Below are 15,945 nucleotides of genomic sequence, written 5' to 3' on the forward strand. Positions count from 1 at the left end.
TGGCAACTTTAAATTGCCCTTAAAGTGAAACTAACTGTGAAAGCAAAACTCTTACAAAGTGGGCAGTGAACGCTGACACTGAGGGGCACGGCCAAGTGTGGTGAACAGAGGGGATTGAGCGGGGCTGTGGTCAGAACGAGGGAAAGCACCGCTGCAAACCTATTCACCTTGTCGCTGTATTTGGCAACTTTCAGATTCTCTAGCGACTTCTTTTTCACCAAAAAATAAATACAAAATTTCTGTATTTTATGGCAACAACAGTGGAGCTCTGCCCTAAGTGAGGGCTGCGGTGAGCCCCTCTGGCTTCTTAAACACTGCAGTCAGTCTTACCCAATTATCCTGCAGCATAACGTCGCCAGCAGTCAGAGCAGGAAGGACACCCGTTCCCGTCCCGAGTACATGTTGCAAACAAATCACGTGCAAAGCTCCGAAAAGATATGGATCAATGCTCGTCACGCTTGCAATTCCAAGTCTTGACTCACCACCGGCAGCAGGAAAAAGCAGTGGTGAGGTTGTTTTACCAGCAGGTGAAGCTTTTTCCCCAGAAAAAACAGAGGCTTCTTCAGACGTCCACACAACAGAGTACGACTTAATTGTATTGTGCATCTTTTAATACATTTCTTTTTCATTGTACTTTATTTCCCCTCTAAAAATGTAATTGGTTTGTGTAAAGCCAGTAAAAATCCACTCCTTTCCATAGAGCTTTTATATGCTATCCCCAGGAGCCACCTGAGATTAAGCCAGATTTTGACTGAATATTAGCATACCTGAAAAAGCCCTTGCATCCTTCACAGGTCATGGCATTGAAGTGGAAACCAGTGGCCTTGTCGCCACACACGCCGCAGATCCGTGGCACATTCCTGTCAAACTCATCAGGGGCCACGGTGGATGTACTCACAACGGTAGGCTCCATCACTAAACAGAAAGCAGCGAAAAGCAGGAGAGTGTTAACAAAAAAATGTTATACGCCGTGTGTCTTAATGGGAAATAAAGAAATCACATCCTAGTCAACGCGCCACCATTGCAATACAGAGAAAAATCAATTTCGACTTGATCAAGGTTACCTACAAACTCTTACACGCACAGAAAAAAACATTGCTTTCCTTTGCCAACCAAGCTGTGTGTGACTCAACTTCCCAATTTACCCTTTGGAAGCAAACGCAACTTCAGTGGTTTTGTCCAAGGGTGCAGAACCAAAGCAGTATGAATCAAACGGAAAAAACTCTCCTTTGCACACCCCCCAATGAAAAGAAAAACAGGATTTGGGTTATATTTGATTACACAGTGCTCCGATTACCTTTTAAACTTGGCCACGTGATGGGAAGAAAAAAAAACAAAAAAAAAACATGTCACCACAAGGCTAACATCCTCATAAACAAACAATCACTGTCCTTCACAAAGCTTCTCTCATTTCTTTCTTTGGTCCCTTTCACTGCAGTGAAAGTCGAGCAAATGATGGAAGGAGGAGGAGGAGGAGGGGGATGTGGAAGGCCATGGTAACTAAAGCAACACTCAACAAACTTGCAAATAAATCAAAGGCCAATGCTGCAAGGAGCCAGCTGAATAATTCAAGATAATTTGACACAGCTTTTCATCAGTCACGTCCAATAATAATGCTCACAAGAAGAGTAAGTAAGGATCAAGGTGAATGCTTCAGCATAGTATGTTGTCATTTTGCAGCTTGGATTATTTGAAAACTGAGTGGTAAGCCTTTACAACTAAATCTGAGCAAGTCTTGTAAATCCTATGAACTGACCACACATTTTTTTATTAAAACTTTAAAGGGTCTAGTTACTACATTTTTTAAACACAGACGTCATTATTCGTAGTGGGTCAAGCTTCTACAGTAGCTGAAATGCACACCACATGTTTCAACCAAGAATATCGGATACATGTGTTGCTGCACAACTGCTGCATGTCTGCAAATGCTTGTCCAGGGAATTCATCTGATGGATCGAACAGAGCTTTGATAAACAACAAGCCACAGAGTAATTCTCAGACCGTTTGGTTTTGCTACCGAGCCAGAGAGGTCCAGGAGATTCAAACAAATACTAAAATTGGAAAGGCTACTACTACAAGTGCTGAAGAGACTCAGCATTTTGGACATCAACTAAAATTAATTGCTGAACAGGTTAGAATATTTTCTAAATGCGTTCTGTTCCCATTTCTTCCTGTGGACATTTAGTCAGACAGTTGTTCTGGCTAAGTGTCAACGTCTTTATGTCTGGGGATGCATCAGAGAGGAAACTGGGGATGAGAAATTGTCCTACAGTTTATTGGCATTGGAAAAAAAAAAGTCTTAAGAATTTTGATTTATCATGAAACTTAACTCTGCATCTTCACGTTTAGTCCCAAAATCTGAAGATATTGTTGAGATTGTTTCACTATTTTCAGAGATATTAAGATATACTTTCTTTAGGTGTTTTTAGTCAGTTTTATTACAGGAACGGTATTTGTGATGCCACCAATTTTGCTTAATGGTTTTGACTAATTTCAACTTCAACATCTTTTGAATCTACTTCTCTTTCTTTTAAATAGAAAATTCTTGAGTGAAAATCTTTTTTTGGTGAGCTTTTAGGGGTGACAGATTAATTTCCATGATTGGCAGTTCATATAGTTGAGAAACAGTTTTTTTCCCCCCGGTATTTTTTTACATGTCAAAACTAAAAACTCTCACCATTTTCAGTCTATAAAACACTTGATGTCATTTTACATATTAAACAACAATTATGATAAAAGTTAGGGAAGTATGCTTGGGATTACACAAGTAATTCCTCCAAATGTCCCTCTGGGTGACATATGGAGAACCTTTCATTTCTCTGAGAAAGAGATTAGTTTAGATAAGAGCCCATGTTTAGTATCTTGAAGCGTTTGAGCTTTATGGATACGCTATTATTATGGATACAACATCAGCATTGTTTGGTATTTCCTGATGTTAAGTGTTTGGGAGTTATTGTGGTGTCTGGAGAGGTAATAAATTGCTACTTAGTCTTACATTTCTACAACAGAAAGCTGTATGTGGTTGGTTTGGGTATCAAATTACCACATTTACCATAATAGTCACAAATCAATATTCACCATCTTGTAATGTTGTAATACCTGACTGGAATAAATGGAATAAACCTTAATAATAAAGTATCCTGTAGCAGTTCGACTGCCCTAAAGCAATCCATTCACAGCAAACATCAGTCACTGTGAACCAAAAAACCTATTTACTCTAGTCTATTATTGAATGACGGCTGAAGTCAGTCCTTTCTGACTGCATTCAGCCTCGACAGGTCATTACAGTAAATGTGCAGAAGAATTGAGAGAGCTCTAAATAATGCAACAGCTTATTAGACTAAATGTATACTCATTCCGGTCTTCCAAAGGGAAAGCAGAATAAAACTCTTCTTTTTTTTTTTCCAGCTTTGAAACAAGCTCTCACTCTTGACTGATTTTCATATTATTGAAACGCTATTAAGCACAATCAAATAACTGACTGGTAATGTTTCCAAATATTCCTTCCGTATTATTGTATGTAGTATCATATTATATGACAATTAAGAACAGTAACAGTGTGAGTTGTGTGTGTACTGGTAATTAGCAAACGACAGCATTTGCAGAATTTTTTGATTTTGTTTTTGTGCAAAATCCTATTAATTGATAAAGGTTCAATTTTTTATTTTTTTAAAGAAGAGTGACAATAATACGAGGTACTTTTATTCTCCTGACAATCCACTGAGTCTTTACTGTTCAGCCAAGAACCAGAGCAGAGATTAAGACCAACACACGTGGTTTTTGTTATGTTCCTCATCACGACATCCAATCAGCTCAAACAGGATGTGATGGGTGCGTTCACATTCACAGAATGACACTCTGAAGGTAGCTTATCTCACACACCTGACTTGTATTAGAAGAAATATGTAAAAATCTTAACCAAGTGAACACTCATTCTAAAGACGGCTCTGCCATTTTAATTTCTGTCATGACGCACAAGCTTTTTGATGAAGGTCCTCTTGTCTCTACAGTGGTTACAGCACAGATGAGTAATTTCATAGCTTGTCACTCTTTGTCTGCTTTAAAAACATAGTTATGAATAAAGCAACTAAAGAGCTTCTGCACATTTTAAATCAAAGAAGGAAAGAAACATAACAGTACACTTGCACAATTATTGTCAAAATTGTGTGCTGCTGAATCTACGGTCAGTAAACCTTAGATTGCCCAAATTACATTCGACTGGTGGGCAAGTAACTGGGAGAACAAAAACGTCAGCACACTGTTAAGCTTGCGGTAAATAGGATTCTCGACAGTGTAATGATTTCCAGACCAGCATTTGGAGTTTTGGTTTCATTTTGATTCGTCCTCCAGTGTAGAAGGCTGCTTATAGAGATAGAAAGCAATTTTGTTGCAAGTTGTAAAGTAACCAGATGAAAGGTAAGGCCCGGTATATAGCATCCACCAAATGGATAAAATACATTATATTTGCTTTAATGCCTGCTCTCTTTGAAAGTGTGCACCCCTGCAACACCTACAGTGTGGCATTGAAAAAAAAAATTCTTCACGCAACTCCAGTGAGCATGTGCACATACAGTGCTTTTAAAAAAAATCGTAAAAGTTAATTAACACTGACTTTTAATCCACATGTTTTTGTGGAGTAGGAGGAGGGCCAAGAGGCCTGGCTTTCTAGCTTTTTAAAACTTTTCATGGGGGGAACACCTGGGGAAAAAAAGGGGTAGGTACCATTTGCTAATCCCTGAAAAAAGTAAATAACATCTTGGTTAACAAATTCAAACTGGAATGAAAACCACTTTACTTTCTAGTCTGATTTGTTTGGGGTTTTTTTTATTCATCACAATTGGAGAGACTGTAAATCATCAATAACAAGCCTTGAAAAGCAACACAGTTAACATGTTTAACTCAGATGGAAATTAGCCCTGGGCTGCAATCTGGGGTTTTCACAAATCCTCTGCTTTGGTTCAATAAAATGCAGCATCCCACAATGCCAGTTTTAAATAAATTAAATTTGAAACCGAATCACAGAATAAAGAGCTAAAATATGTCCCTCCTTGACAAATGTCACTAGACCCACCACCCTGTAATACCTGGTTTAAAATATTTGGATGTTTTACTTTCTGTCTTCTATAAGATACTGACAACATAATGGGCTCTTAGACGCCACTTATGTTTACTTGCAAGGAATCAGCAATAACTGGTCGTGTACAAGCTGAGGAGGGTCACATGTCTCAGTGGAATATTTCAACCACAGCCTTAAGAGTAGCAGGGTAAGCCTAGCCCTAGGAAATTTCCCATTAAATGGTGTTAGGCTTTGGATACACAACTTTGTTTTGGTCAAAGTAGCAATTTATGCAACTGTACATTTTCAGAAGTGTGGTTCCAAACTCATCCTTCTGTATGACATGTTTTGTGAGCGAAGTTATATTAACGACATAATTACAACAATGGGATGAAAGCAGATGGATGAGTATTTGTTTATGTAGTAGAGGAGCGACCTCTGTCAGAGTGACCTCCTGTGTCGCTACAACCCCACTGTACCCTTCTGCCATTTGTGGAAAATTTAACGAAGAGCAGCAACCAAAAGATGACGATCAACACAAACAGTACTTTTCTGATCATTTCAAAAGCGGGCTAAAAATACACCATCATAAGCTGCTTCAGTTACTGGCTAAATATAAATAGTCCAATCTCTGACAGCTCATCATCTCAAGAACTATCAGGAGGGGAAAGAAAGCAATTTGATGTTCATGTGGGAATTGCATTTCTAATATGATTTACCTCTGCTGGTCCTCTTCTGTCACAGTTGAAAATCAAACAGCAGATTTGGTAGTCACATGCAGTTTATGTGGACTGATCAGTGTAACTAGGCCTCCTGCTCTCTGTACGTGTGAGAAAATGCATTTTTCGATATAAATGCAGCTCTTTTGGAACATCTGTGGGATCACTCTGTTAGAGGTAAATGATTATGACCTGCACAACTTTAATCATTCGGCTCACCCAGCGAGAGATAATCTACTCAGGGAGACACTGATAGTGTTGCGCTGATATACAGGATTACACACCATTACACCACAAGTAGTTGTGAAACCAATGAAAAAGATCAAATGCTCCTCTCCATTCCACACATTCAAGTCGCCAAGTTGGTTTGATAGTTTGACAAAACCACAGCAAACAGTCATCACAGGCACTCGCTACTTCACACAGGTAGGTGTACAGGAGGGGCAGTCACTATTCGAATATCAAACATATGGACAAAACATGGTGCCTAGTTTACATATAACATATAAAAAGATGCATTATCTGACATTAAATGGAACTAAAGTTTCACATTTTTCAGTCAGCTAACACTACCAGTTATTTCCATTTGGTAAACGCTAGAATAATGAGTTGATGTTTTTTACTGCCTTCTCCGAATTGATGATTTGGTAGAATTGTCTTTAAGGATGCTTTCACACCAGAACACTCCAGGCACGCTGATTGGTTGTGGAAATGTAGAACATTTTCACTTTCACAGTGAAAATGGGACAAATCACCTGGGTAATGTCATGCAGTTACAAAGGCTGCTCATTTGGGGCGCTAGCACAAGAGGCTGGCTTTTGAGAGCAGCAGGTGAGGTAGGGAGCTTTCAAGCATGTTGCTTTGCATAAATAAGGCGAATGAAGAAAGTAACAGTTGGGAATTGAAAACTCCAAAGTGCCAAAGTGCTGCTCTTCTTACAGATCCACTGAGCAAGGATTTAGAGGTTTTCAGATCACATATATGTCTGTAAGTCCCAGGTAAAAGTGAAGTTACCTCATGTTTTTGGTTTGCTCAAAGGTCCAGTTGCATTCCCACTGAAAGCAAACCACATCAGGGTTCATTTACAAGCGAAAAGAGGCCCACGTTTTCAGCAGCCCAAAGCCGGTTTATTGGTCCCCACCAGAGTCGGATACGCTTTCACACCTGCCCAAATAAAGCATGCTATCCGAGGGAGGGTGTTGTTCATTTACAGCAGACCTAACAGCTTCAACAGCACAGGTCAAATGTTTTGGATATCCACCTATAAGCTTCTTACAATAGACGTTTGACAGAACTGGTGTAACTGTCTCAGGTTTGAAAACCGTCTTCCTTGGACACACTTTTTCAGCTTTCCCTACAAGATTTCAGTGGGACTGTGATGAGGGTTTTCTGAAGCCCTTCACATGATAATAGACATCATGTTTTTTTCTTCATGATGCCATCAAATTGTGCACCAGTCAGGATGTTGCAGGAAAAAACACCCTCATAAAATGAAGGTGCCAAACCCTGCACTTCATAGCTGGGATGGTGTTCTCTGGCTTTTAAGCTTCCATCTTTTGCCTCCTAATATACTGACGGTCATTATTACATGGCGACACACTTCAATTCTAGCTTCATCAGATCACAGCACACTTCTCCAAAAATGAAGATGCAGCTGACTGACTTTGCAAACAGAGATCTGGCTTTTGATCTTGTTTTTGACTTAATGGCTTGTTCTGATTGCCCTCTTAGCCCATTTTGGTACATGACTCATCTCATAACGGATAATAACAACCGTATCAGGATTTTGCAAGGTCTTTTGCTTTAGTCCTGGTACTTAAACCGATATATTTATAACACTCATCTTTGAGGTACAGAATAATGGTTGGACATTCCCATAGTGCTTAAACTGGAACATGTTTGAACAGAAGGAAGTAACACCTTCATGCATCTGGAAATTGTACCCAGAATATAAACCAAAACTTGTCGAGGTTCACCATTCTCTTCCTGATACCTTGGCTGATTTCTTTTGATTTGCTCATAATTTCAGACAAAGGCACAATGTGTCTGAGGTGTTGCCTTATATAAATATTTTTATATGGGTGCTTCTTTTCAACTCAAATGTGAAATGCTGTGAACCAATCAGAAGCTAATAAAGGCAGAACACTATATTGTGGGGTTTTTCAGAAACTTAAACGGTACGATAAATGTCTCGAGCTTAAAAAGCAATGAAATAGAAAAACTTTAATTATTCTGGCATTTAGTAAAGGAATCATTTTGGTGATCAGGAAAGGTTTTGTCTGTTTTAATGTCAGACAATATATCGGACTTCAACTGTCTACCAAGCTGATATTAACTGATTAATTAGCCAGGCTGACTGCTCTGGTAGAGTCTGCAGTCAGCTGCTTAACAGATATGTGACACATAACTTGCAAACTATATGTGAAAATAGAGTTAAGAAAATAAATGGCTGAAGATGTTCTTCTTTGGATTTTCTTTGAAAGGTCATTCATAATTGAAAACGTCAGCTATATGAAGTTAAAGGGTAAATAAATTAACTTGTGATTCAAAGGTCGAGTCCATCTTAATTAAATAACTTTTAGCCAAAAAAGCATAATCAAAAAAACTAAACATTTTTTAATGCTTGAAACTGAATATATTTAATGTTATTTGAAATAAATGCATTAACTGAAAATTTTCATTGAACTCATGGATGTTCTTCAAACATATACGTCTTGTTCACTGATACATCTTGACACGCTAAATCTAATATTAAATAATACATTTTCAATAGTACAACAGAACATTTGCTCCATGTGAAAGTCAAGAAGTGACCAATAGCCTGTATGGAATAAATATCACCAATTTAAAAGTCATTCAAAGAAACAATCTAGAAAGCTATAAAGAAAAAGCAAAAGCGAAGACGTGTTTCAAGGTCTGAGAGCATCAGCAGCAGCGGCTGATGAGTGAGGAAAGAGGCCTGCTGCAAGTATGCAACGCACCACAAACTAACTGCAGCATATCATTTTAACTGGGTGGTGAAAGCTGTAAAGTAAAGACGCAACCCCAATTCTGGCCAAGTCCTTGAAGGAAAGGATAGGGAGTTTCCTCTTCTGCTACCCCAACCGATTAACTCTGGAAGAACAAGTGCTGCTTTGCATGCTGACTCATCTTTTCCTCATTTTATTTCATGCTGTCACATCTGAAATTACGTAAACGCTGATAATAAAGTCTCACAGGTCTAAGCTGAAGAAATGTCACTCAAACAGATTCTGCTCAACGCTGGAATGTATCGTGTTGCACAGCATAAAGGCCTACTAATAATAAAAGAGTATTAGACACAATGATAGAAATCCATCATGTTTAGGGGGTGTCCCACCGAAATCTGCATCACACTCACAGGAAGTGACCACACTCCCATGCAACTCCATTTAGTGTGAACTTCTCACGCCATCTGGAGTCCTGTGAGATTAGCTAATTGTGCTGCTTTGTGAAAAGTATTCAAACCACTTGAACTTTTTCCACATTTTGTCCACATTACAGCAATAAACTTTAATATATTGAACAGAGAACTTGGTGTTTCTCTTTTTCTTTTTGGCAAATAAAGTCCTGAAGTGTTTCATGAATTCTATTGAATAGAATGCAATGTATTCGACCGCCATTGCTGAATTAGACCTGATTAAGATTTTCAACTAGAAATGTGAGAGATGAAACTAACATTTATGGCCGTTATGCAAAGTGTCTTAAAGAAATCAACACATCACTTCAAATCCCCATGGTGAAAGGCGGTGGTAGCAGAATCATGCTGTGGGTTTCTGTTTTATCGGTTAGGAAACAGAAGGTGGTAAAATTTGATAGGAAGCATCTAATGAAAAAAACATGTTATGAGGCTTCAAAATACTTTAGAACCTGGTGAGAAACCTAACCTTTCAGGAGAGCAATAACCCTAGATATATTAATAAACATGGCACTTTTCAGATTTTTTTTTGTAAAAAAACAAAAACTAAAAAAAAAACTAAAAAAAACTGTTAAATCCATGCACAATTTTCCTTCAGTGCAGTGTCCTAGTTTTTGTCAACCCATCACGTCAAACCCCAATAAATCAGAGTGAATTTACTTGTTGTATACTGACAGAAATGCAAAAAAGTTTACAGGATACAAAAAATTTTGCAACCACAAGTGATATAAAGCCTAAGAAACCACAATAGAGACTTATTCAAATAAAGCAAGCAGTAATCATGAAAATTACCATCTTCTCCAGCTACTAAAAAGCAAATCTGTGAACTCCTGCTGCAATAATTGCAACAACTAAGATTTTAAAGTACACATTAGTGCCAATGCAGACCATGGCAAGAAACTAGAGCCAAAAGAATTTGGATCTTCATAAGTCGAACACAGAAGAAACATAGATATTTAAGCTGCAAAAAAAGACAGAGCAGCTAATAGGATAGATAAGTTTCAATCAAAATCAATACTAAAGGATTAAAAAACCCTATGGGAATCCACACCCACCATCAAACAAACCTAATTACAGCCCATGCGCTAAAATGAAACATGAACAGAGAGAAAAGGATATCAAAAAGTGAGCAGAGGGAACAAATCAGCATAGTGTAAAAAGACACAGAAGAGCAAGGGGAAAGAGGGAAATAAAATAAAAAAAACTCTGGCATCACATCCTAAGAATGTCAGCAATGAGCCTACAGACCACATCCCAACACGTTAAATTCAGGATCCCATCCAGACCTATAGCAACAGAGAGGAATAAATGGACAACTGAATGAAAGAAGGGGGCCCAAAATGACAATCCAATAAGCATCTTTAATCTACATCACATGATGCAATCCCACAAATTGTTTTGAAATTGTTGCGTGCAGTCAAACATTTTCTCATTTAAAGGGAAAAAAACCACACATAAAAAAAACAGAGAAAAACATAAATGTGGAAATGGAGGGAAAAAAAGAAAACAAGAGAATCAGAGGGAGAAACATAAGACGATGTGTTTTACTGCATACCTCAAACTGGGTCGCTACGAGTACAGCAGAGACCTGAAACACATCTGATCTGGAACGGCCCAGGTTATGGAGAGAACTGGCCAACAATGGAAACGCATGGCCTTTCGATTCACACACACACAGTACCACACATAAGACCACAATAATAGAAACAGGAAAAAAAAAACAGAAAAGAAAATTATATATACATTTCAAAACAAGATGAGGAACAGATACAAGTACATTTGATAGGATTCTGCGCTGCACCAATGTTCTTAAAAAAATACACAAGGGACAGTTGTCTGAGGACGACAGACAAAAAGAGACTATGTGAATTGAACGAACAACAACGTACACAAAACGAGTCTGTAATGCAGCTAAACAACTGGCTGAGCAGACTAGTCCAGTCCTGTCTCCTCACTTGCCTCTCATTCTCCCTCCTGCAGACTCCATGGTTCTATCTTATGCTCTTTTCCTACGATCACAGGGAGCATGTTACAGCAGCAGTAATAGCACATGACAAGGTGACCTGTGCCCCACACAGGATGGGCTAAACTGGGGTGGAAGAGGTGGTGGGGAAAGGGTGGGAGGGGAGGGGGGGGGTCATCATGTCCCGTGTCCAGCCCTATGGTCTCTGCAGCCCCCTCCCCACCCCCCACAACGTTCAAACACCCAGGCTCCACTGCTGGCCAGCAAAGGGAGAGGGGAGGCAGTAACGGCAGGCTGCCCCCTTTGTGCTGGGCCCCTTGCTGGACTCTGGAGAGGGGAAAGAGACAAGGCAGGGAGAGGCCCGCTCAAACACACACACACCAAAAAGTCCCTTTTATGTCAATGCCGAATATGACAAAGAACGCACATTTTATAACACGCAGAGTTCAGCACACAAACCCCGACAGACAGACGTGGACATGTGGCAGGTGGGTGCAAAAGCACTTAGTCCAAAAGTTATGTAACCCTCCATAAAACACCGACTCTTATTCAGAACATACTTTTCATAAAAAACAAACTATATCTAATTATACATTTAGGACATAAATTATTTACACCCCTGCAAGAGTTAGATTTGAAATTACTTTGTTTTTGATCCAACATGTTTGTTTCTGTTATGTAATAAGAAAGGCATTTATAAAAAGAAAAGAAGGAGTATGTTTTATCTATTTTTAATTTTTTTTATTATGATCTCTACTTCTCGTCATCACCCACCCTGTCAGGGGAATAAATTGCTTTGGATTTATCTGTACTTCACATGTTTGATTACACAAAACTGAAAAGAAATTGAATAATTCCATAACATAAATGCACTGCCCTCTTTGCTCTCTGAGAATATTTTCGGCATAACTTAAACTTCTGTGAAAGCATATGAGGCCTGTTAGAAAGTAATTGAAAACATAAAGACATTAGGAAGACCTTAACACGTCGCTAGTTTCAAAGGTACTGAACAAATGTGGAAAACTACACACATGCACGTAAGCAGATTACACAGGGTCTTTACAGTTAAGTTGCGTCACACTCTATACGGTCACATGTAGAAAGAAGCAACTGACTACAGTAAAAAAAACAACAAAAAAAACAGAAGTAGGCAGTGGGAGGAGTGTTTAAGAGTTTCTATAGGTTGTACCATTTCCAACTGCACACTGATCTGTAAACAATCTGCTACTATTTGATTCAAAAGTACAGGGTCCCCTTTTATGACATCTGAGTAAAGGTTTACCTCAGTCTGATAAAAGAAAATGACCTGTACTCTAGCGACCGCTTGGTGCCGAATTCAGTTTTAATGGTCACCCTAGTTTAAAACAACTATTTGTTTAAGTCAAAGCAAGTTAATTTGCATAACACATTTCAGCAACAAGGCAGTTCAAGTTTACACTTAATTTATGTGACTTAAAAGTCACACTCAGTTCACAATATTTTATAATATGTTCATAACATACCAAGTTATCCAACAGTGACTAAATAGTTTGGAGTGGGAAAACATTCCCTAAATCAGGGGATCAGTTGATGAACTGCCTTTTTTAAATGTAACAAAACAAACTAACCAGCTTGAAACGAGCAAAGGAAAATCCTCCTGCTGTCTTAGTCATATTTAATCCCTTCACATTTACTTTCTAACTGGAGAGCAGCTAAGAGTGGACTGTGGAGTTGTCTGTATCTCAAATAAAAACAACAAAAGGCTTGCAGCAGATATTGATTATTCATCATAATCAACAGTGGCAGGATTCTCCATGACTGATAAAGTGATTGCAAACAGCAAAGTACGTTTGGTCTGCGACTGTGGCTTAGATGTCACTTTCTTCTCAATCAACCCTAGAGAGGCCAGTGAGAAAGGCAAGGAAATCATTTTATACAATATATTGGTACAAAAAGTGGCACCAGAAAGAAGAAAAAAATATATATTTACAGAGAGTATATGTAAAATCAAATCAGAAATGTTTGTTTTGATTCGAGCTACAAATAAGCTTCTTATTTAGATGGATTTGATTAGTAAATCTTTAGTTAAGTCTGGAAATTACAAGACAATAATGCCTTTGTCCTTTATCTTCAGGGAGTGACACTACATAACCCATCTTTTAGGTTTTTTAAATTTTGCACAAACCCAAAAATAAATCCCCATTTCTTCTTTTCTTAAAGTATGTTCCATCAGTGCACTTTTGGTGCGTTTAATATCATTTTACAATAGTTTGTTATTTTTGATTTAAAACCTGTATCAGAACTTTTTCCAACTACTTATGCCTTTCTCTAAAGCCTTGGTGCTAAAATTGTGGTGCAAATATGACTAGAATTTCAGTACTTAGTAGATATGACACACATTTCAAAGTAAATATGAACAAATTAATCCTCATGCAGAGCTCAAAAAGAACCAACGGCCATGTTGCTCTTTCTTGTTTTCATATGCAACTCTTAGAGCTTTTGCTAATATACCAACTACTCTAGTGTTTCCTTGACCTTTCAAACCAACGTTGCCTTTTTTATAGCGTAATAGTCAGTTTTTGGTTGCTTTTCAATTAGTTCCTTAACCATTTCATATCTTCACAAATTTGGCCTTCTCACACCTGACTTTTAGGGCTCAGAATTTAAGTTCTGTACCATGGGACAATTTTGTAACAATTAACCAAGTTGTACTTGCTTTAAAATTTGAAAATGAAACCAGACTTTTACCTCAAAGCTGATTGTTAGAAAATGTGTTCATAAGACCCCAATAAATAAAACCAACCAGCAGGAGGTCATGTAGAGTTATTTGGGCTTCTTCAAGTCATAATCTGTGGTGAGACAAACTGTCCAACACAGGGATCAGAACCAAAACAAATTAAAATAGCAGTAAGTTGTCATATGATGTACAATTAAACTCAGTAATGCATTAGAGTTGCGCATACCACAATCATTACCATAATATCTGGCTCCCACAACAGGAAATTTACTAACTTATAATGAATTAAGCACATAAGTACGAAAAGGACTCGTTTGCAAATACGAAAGGATAGAGATGGCAATGCGTTGGTAAGAAATCGAGGTTTCATTTGGCGAACGTCTTCACCTTATTTAGCTGATTAGAGTTGGGGGGTTTTAAGTGCGTCGTCGTTTGTTATCAAATGCCTTCTGTTTTGTTTTATATCATTCCAGTTAGTTTTCTTTGCAGTGATTAGGTATGAAAAATTCAGCATAACTAAGACTGGCAATAACACGTCGAATACACACTTAAGACGTTCTCACAGTGTTACAACCCGCATGTCCATTTTAGTCAGACTTAAAGAAAGCAAAAGGAGAAAGAAAATGTCTCACCTGGGGTTTTAGCATGTCCTCGCGCTGTTTGTAAGTCTCGAAGCCTCTCTTCGGTTTTCCCAGGTTGTTAATCCTGTTTGGTAAAAAGCAAAATGGTATGTCGCAAGTCACCGAGTGTGCCTTCACCCTCGGACCTGACCTGCAGTCGCTCTGTTTATGTAACACTGAACTATTTTCAACAGTAAACTACACACTCTGAAGTGATCTTACGGCGATCAGGCAACTGCGTAGGTAAACACACTGATTTATAAAAAAAAAAAAAAAAAAAAAAAAAAAACTCTTGGACACATGTTCCTCGTAAGCTATGGGGGCGAGTAAAAAAAGAATCACAATAATTCAAACCACGACTTGAGTATTCCTTCAGTGCCTGCGAGTTTCATACCTCAGCTCAACTTTTCCCCATGAAGACCGTGCAGATTTTTAATCCTCTTTAGTTGTGGTTCGTCGTCTTTGTGCTTTTGCAACGCGTGCCCCCCTTCATATTGTGCAGCTTACGAAAAGGAAAAACCACGTCCACGCTACGTACCGTATACTTCAAGAAATGTAGAAAAGACTTCGGGCAGAATACGTCAAACTAGTACGCCCTTCCAGACGCTGGCACACATACACACGCAAACACACACGGGGTGGGTTGTAGTAGCTAGCATTAGCGTGGCTAGCTGCCTGCTTTAACCCTCAACGCGGCTGAGACTTCGGCCGGATAATTAGCCCGTCTCTGAGCGCGAGTCGCTAACTCCCAACCGAAAAACACAGCTAACAGGTAGCTACCAGGCAAATACACAGAAAACTTGAGCGCACCTGCAGCAGTCCGACAAGAAATAGGCTAATCCTCCTTCTACTGGACCCAAATAGATGGCCATTACTTTTTGTTATGCACCGCCCCTCCTCCTTTCGCTCTCTACGGGGGAAAAAGGGATTTCCCCCCTCGACGTCTACGATAGCCAATCATAGCCCGGCTTGATGTGAGTCCTGTTTTTTGGTTGGTGGAGTTTGCTGTCAAGCTCCCATCTGATTGGTCGGATCAGATGCTCGTAACATAAAGGGCCGCCCCGTCAAACAGGGGTGTGTCTTTACGTCAGAGGTAACGAAGAGGTAAACAACTTTGACCGCGTGAGGTTTAAAGCAACATGGGTACACCGCTGATCTCTGAATCAGTGACAGACCTAAAGCGCGGATTACCGTGCTCACGCTGCCAGCGGTACTGCTGCTTTGTAGGTCGAAATAAACAGTTTCAATCAGTCTGTGTGCGTTCAGATGCAGCAGAGCGGAGTGTCTTTGTTTCCATTTGCATCCACTTTGGAAATTCAGAAAACCCTATTGCGGCAGCAACAGACATTACGTAGTTGAAACTTTAGGCATCAGAGATGCCGAGATTCACAAGTTTTATCTAATGCTTTATAAACGTTTTTCTGTCGTTTTTGAC

General features: G+C 39.0%; 1 protein-coding gene across 2 annotated transcripts in view; it reads right to left on the minus strand.

Moving 5' to 3' along the window:
* The window catches only part of LOC103464934 (vitamin D3 receptor B), a 28,778-nt gene extending 13,343 nt beyond the window's left edge, over positions 1 to 15,435 (minus strand). Inside the window, exons 1-3 of one of the 2 annotated variants that reach the window (XM_017304967.2) lie at positions 15,321 to 15,435; positions 14,523 to 14,595; positions 768 to 915 (exon numbers count right to left, since the gene is read on the minus strand). In XM_017304967.2, the coding sequence (XP_017160456.1) occupies positions 768 to 913 (146 nt within the window). In that variant the 5' untranslated portion in view covers positions 914 to 915; positions 14,523 to 14,595; positions 15,321 to 15,435. Of the gene's footprint in view, positions 1 to 767; positions 916 to 14,522; positions 14,596 to 14,904 lie in introns of both variants that reach the window. The other variant, XM_008409347.3, reaches the window with a different exon arrangement.
* Between the last annotated feature and the right edge of the window lie 510 nt (positions 15,436 to 15,945).

This window comes from Poecilia reticulata, chromosome 5, assembly GCF_904066995.2.
Source record: "Poecilia reticulata chromosome 5, P_reticulata-male-v2, whole genome shotgun sequence".
Classification (NCBI taxonomy): Eukaryota; Metazoa; Chordata; class Actinopteri; order Cyprinodontiformes; family Poeciliidae; genus Poecilia; species Poecilia reticulata.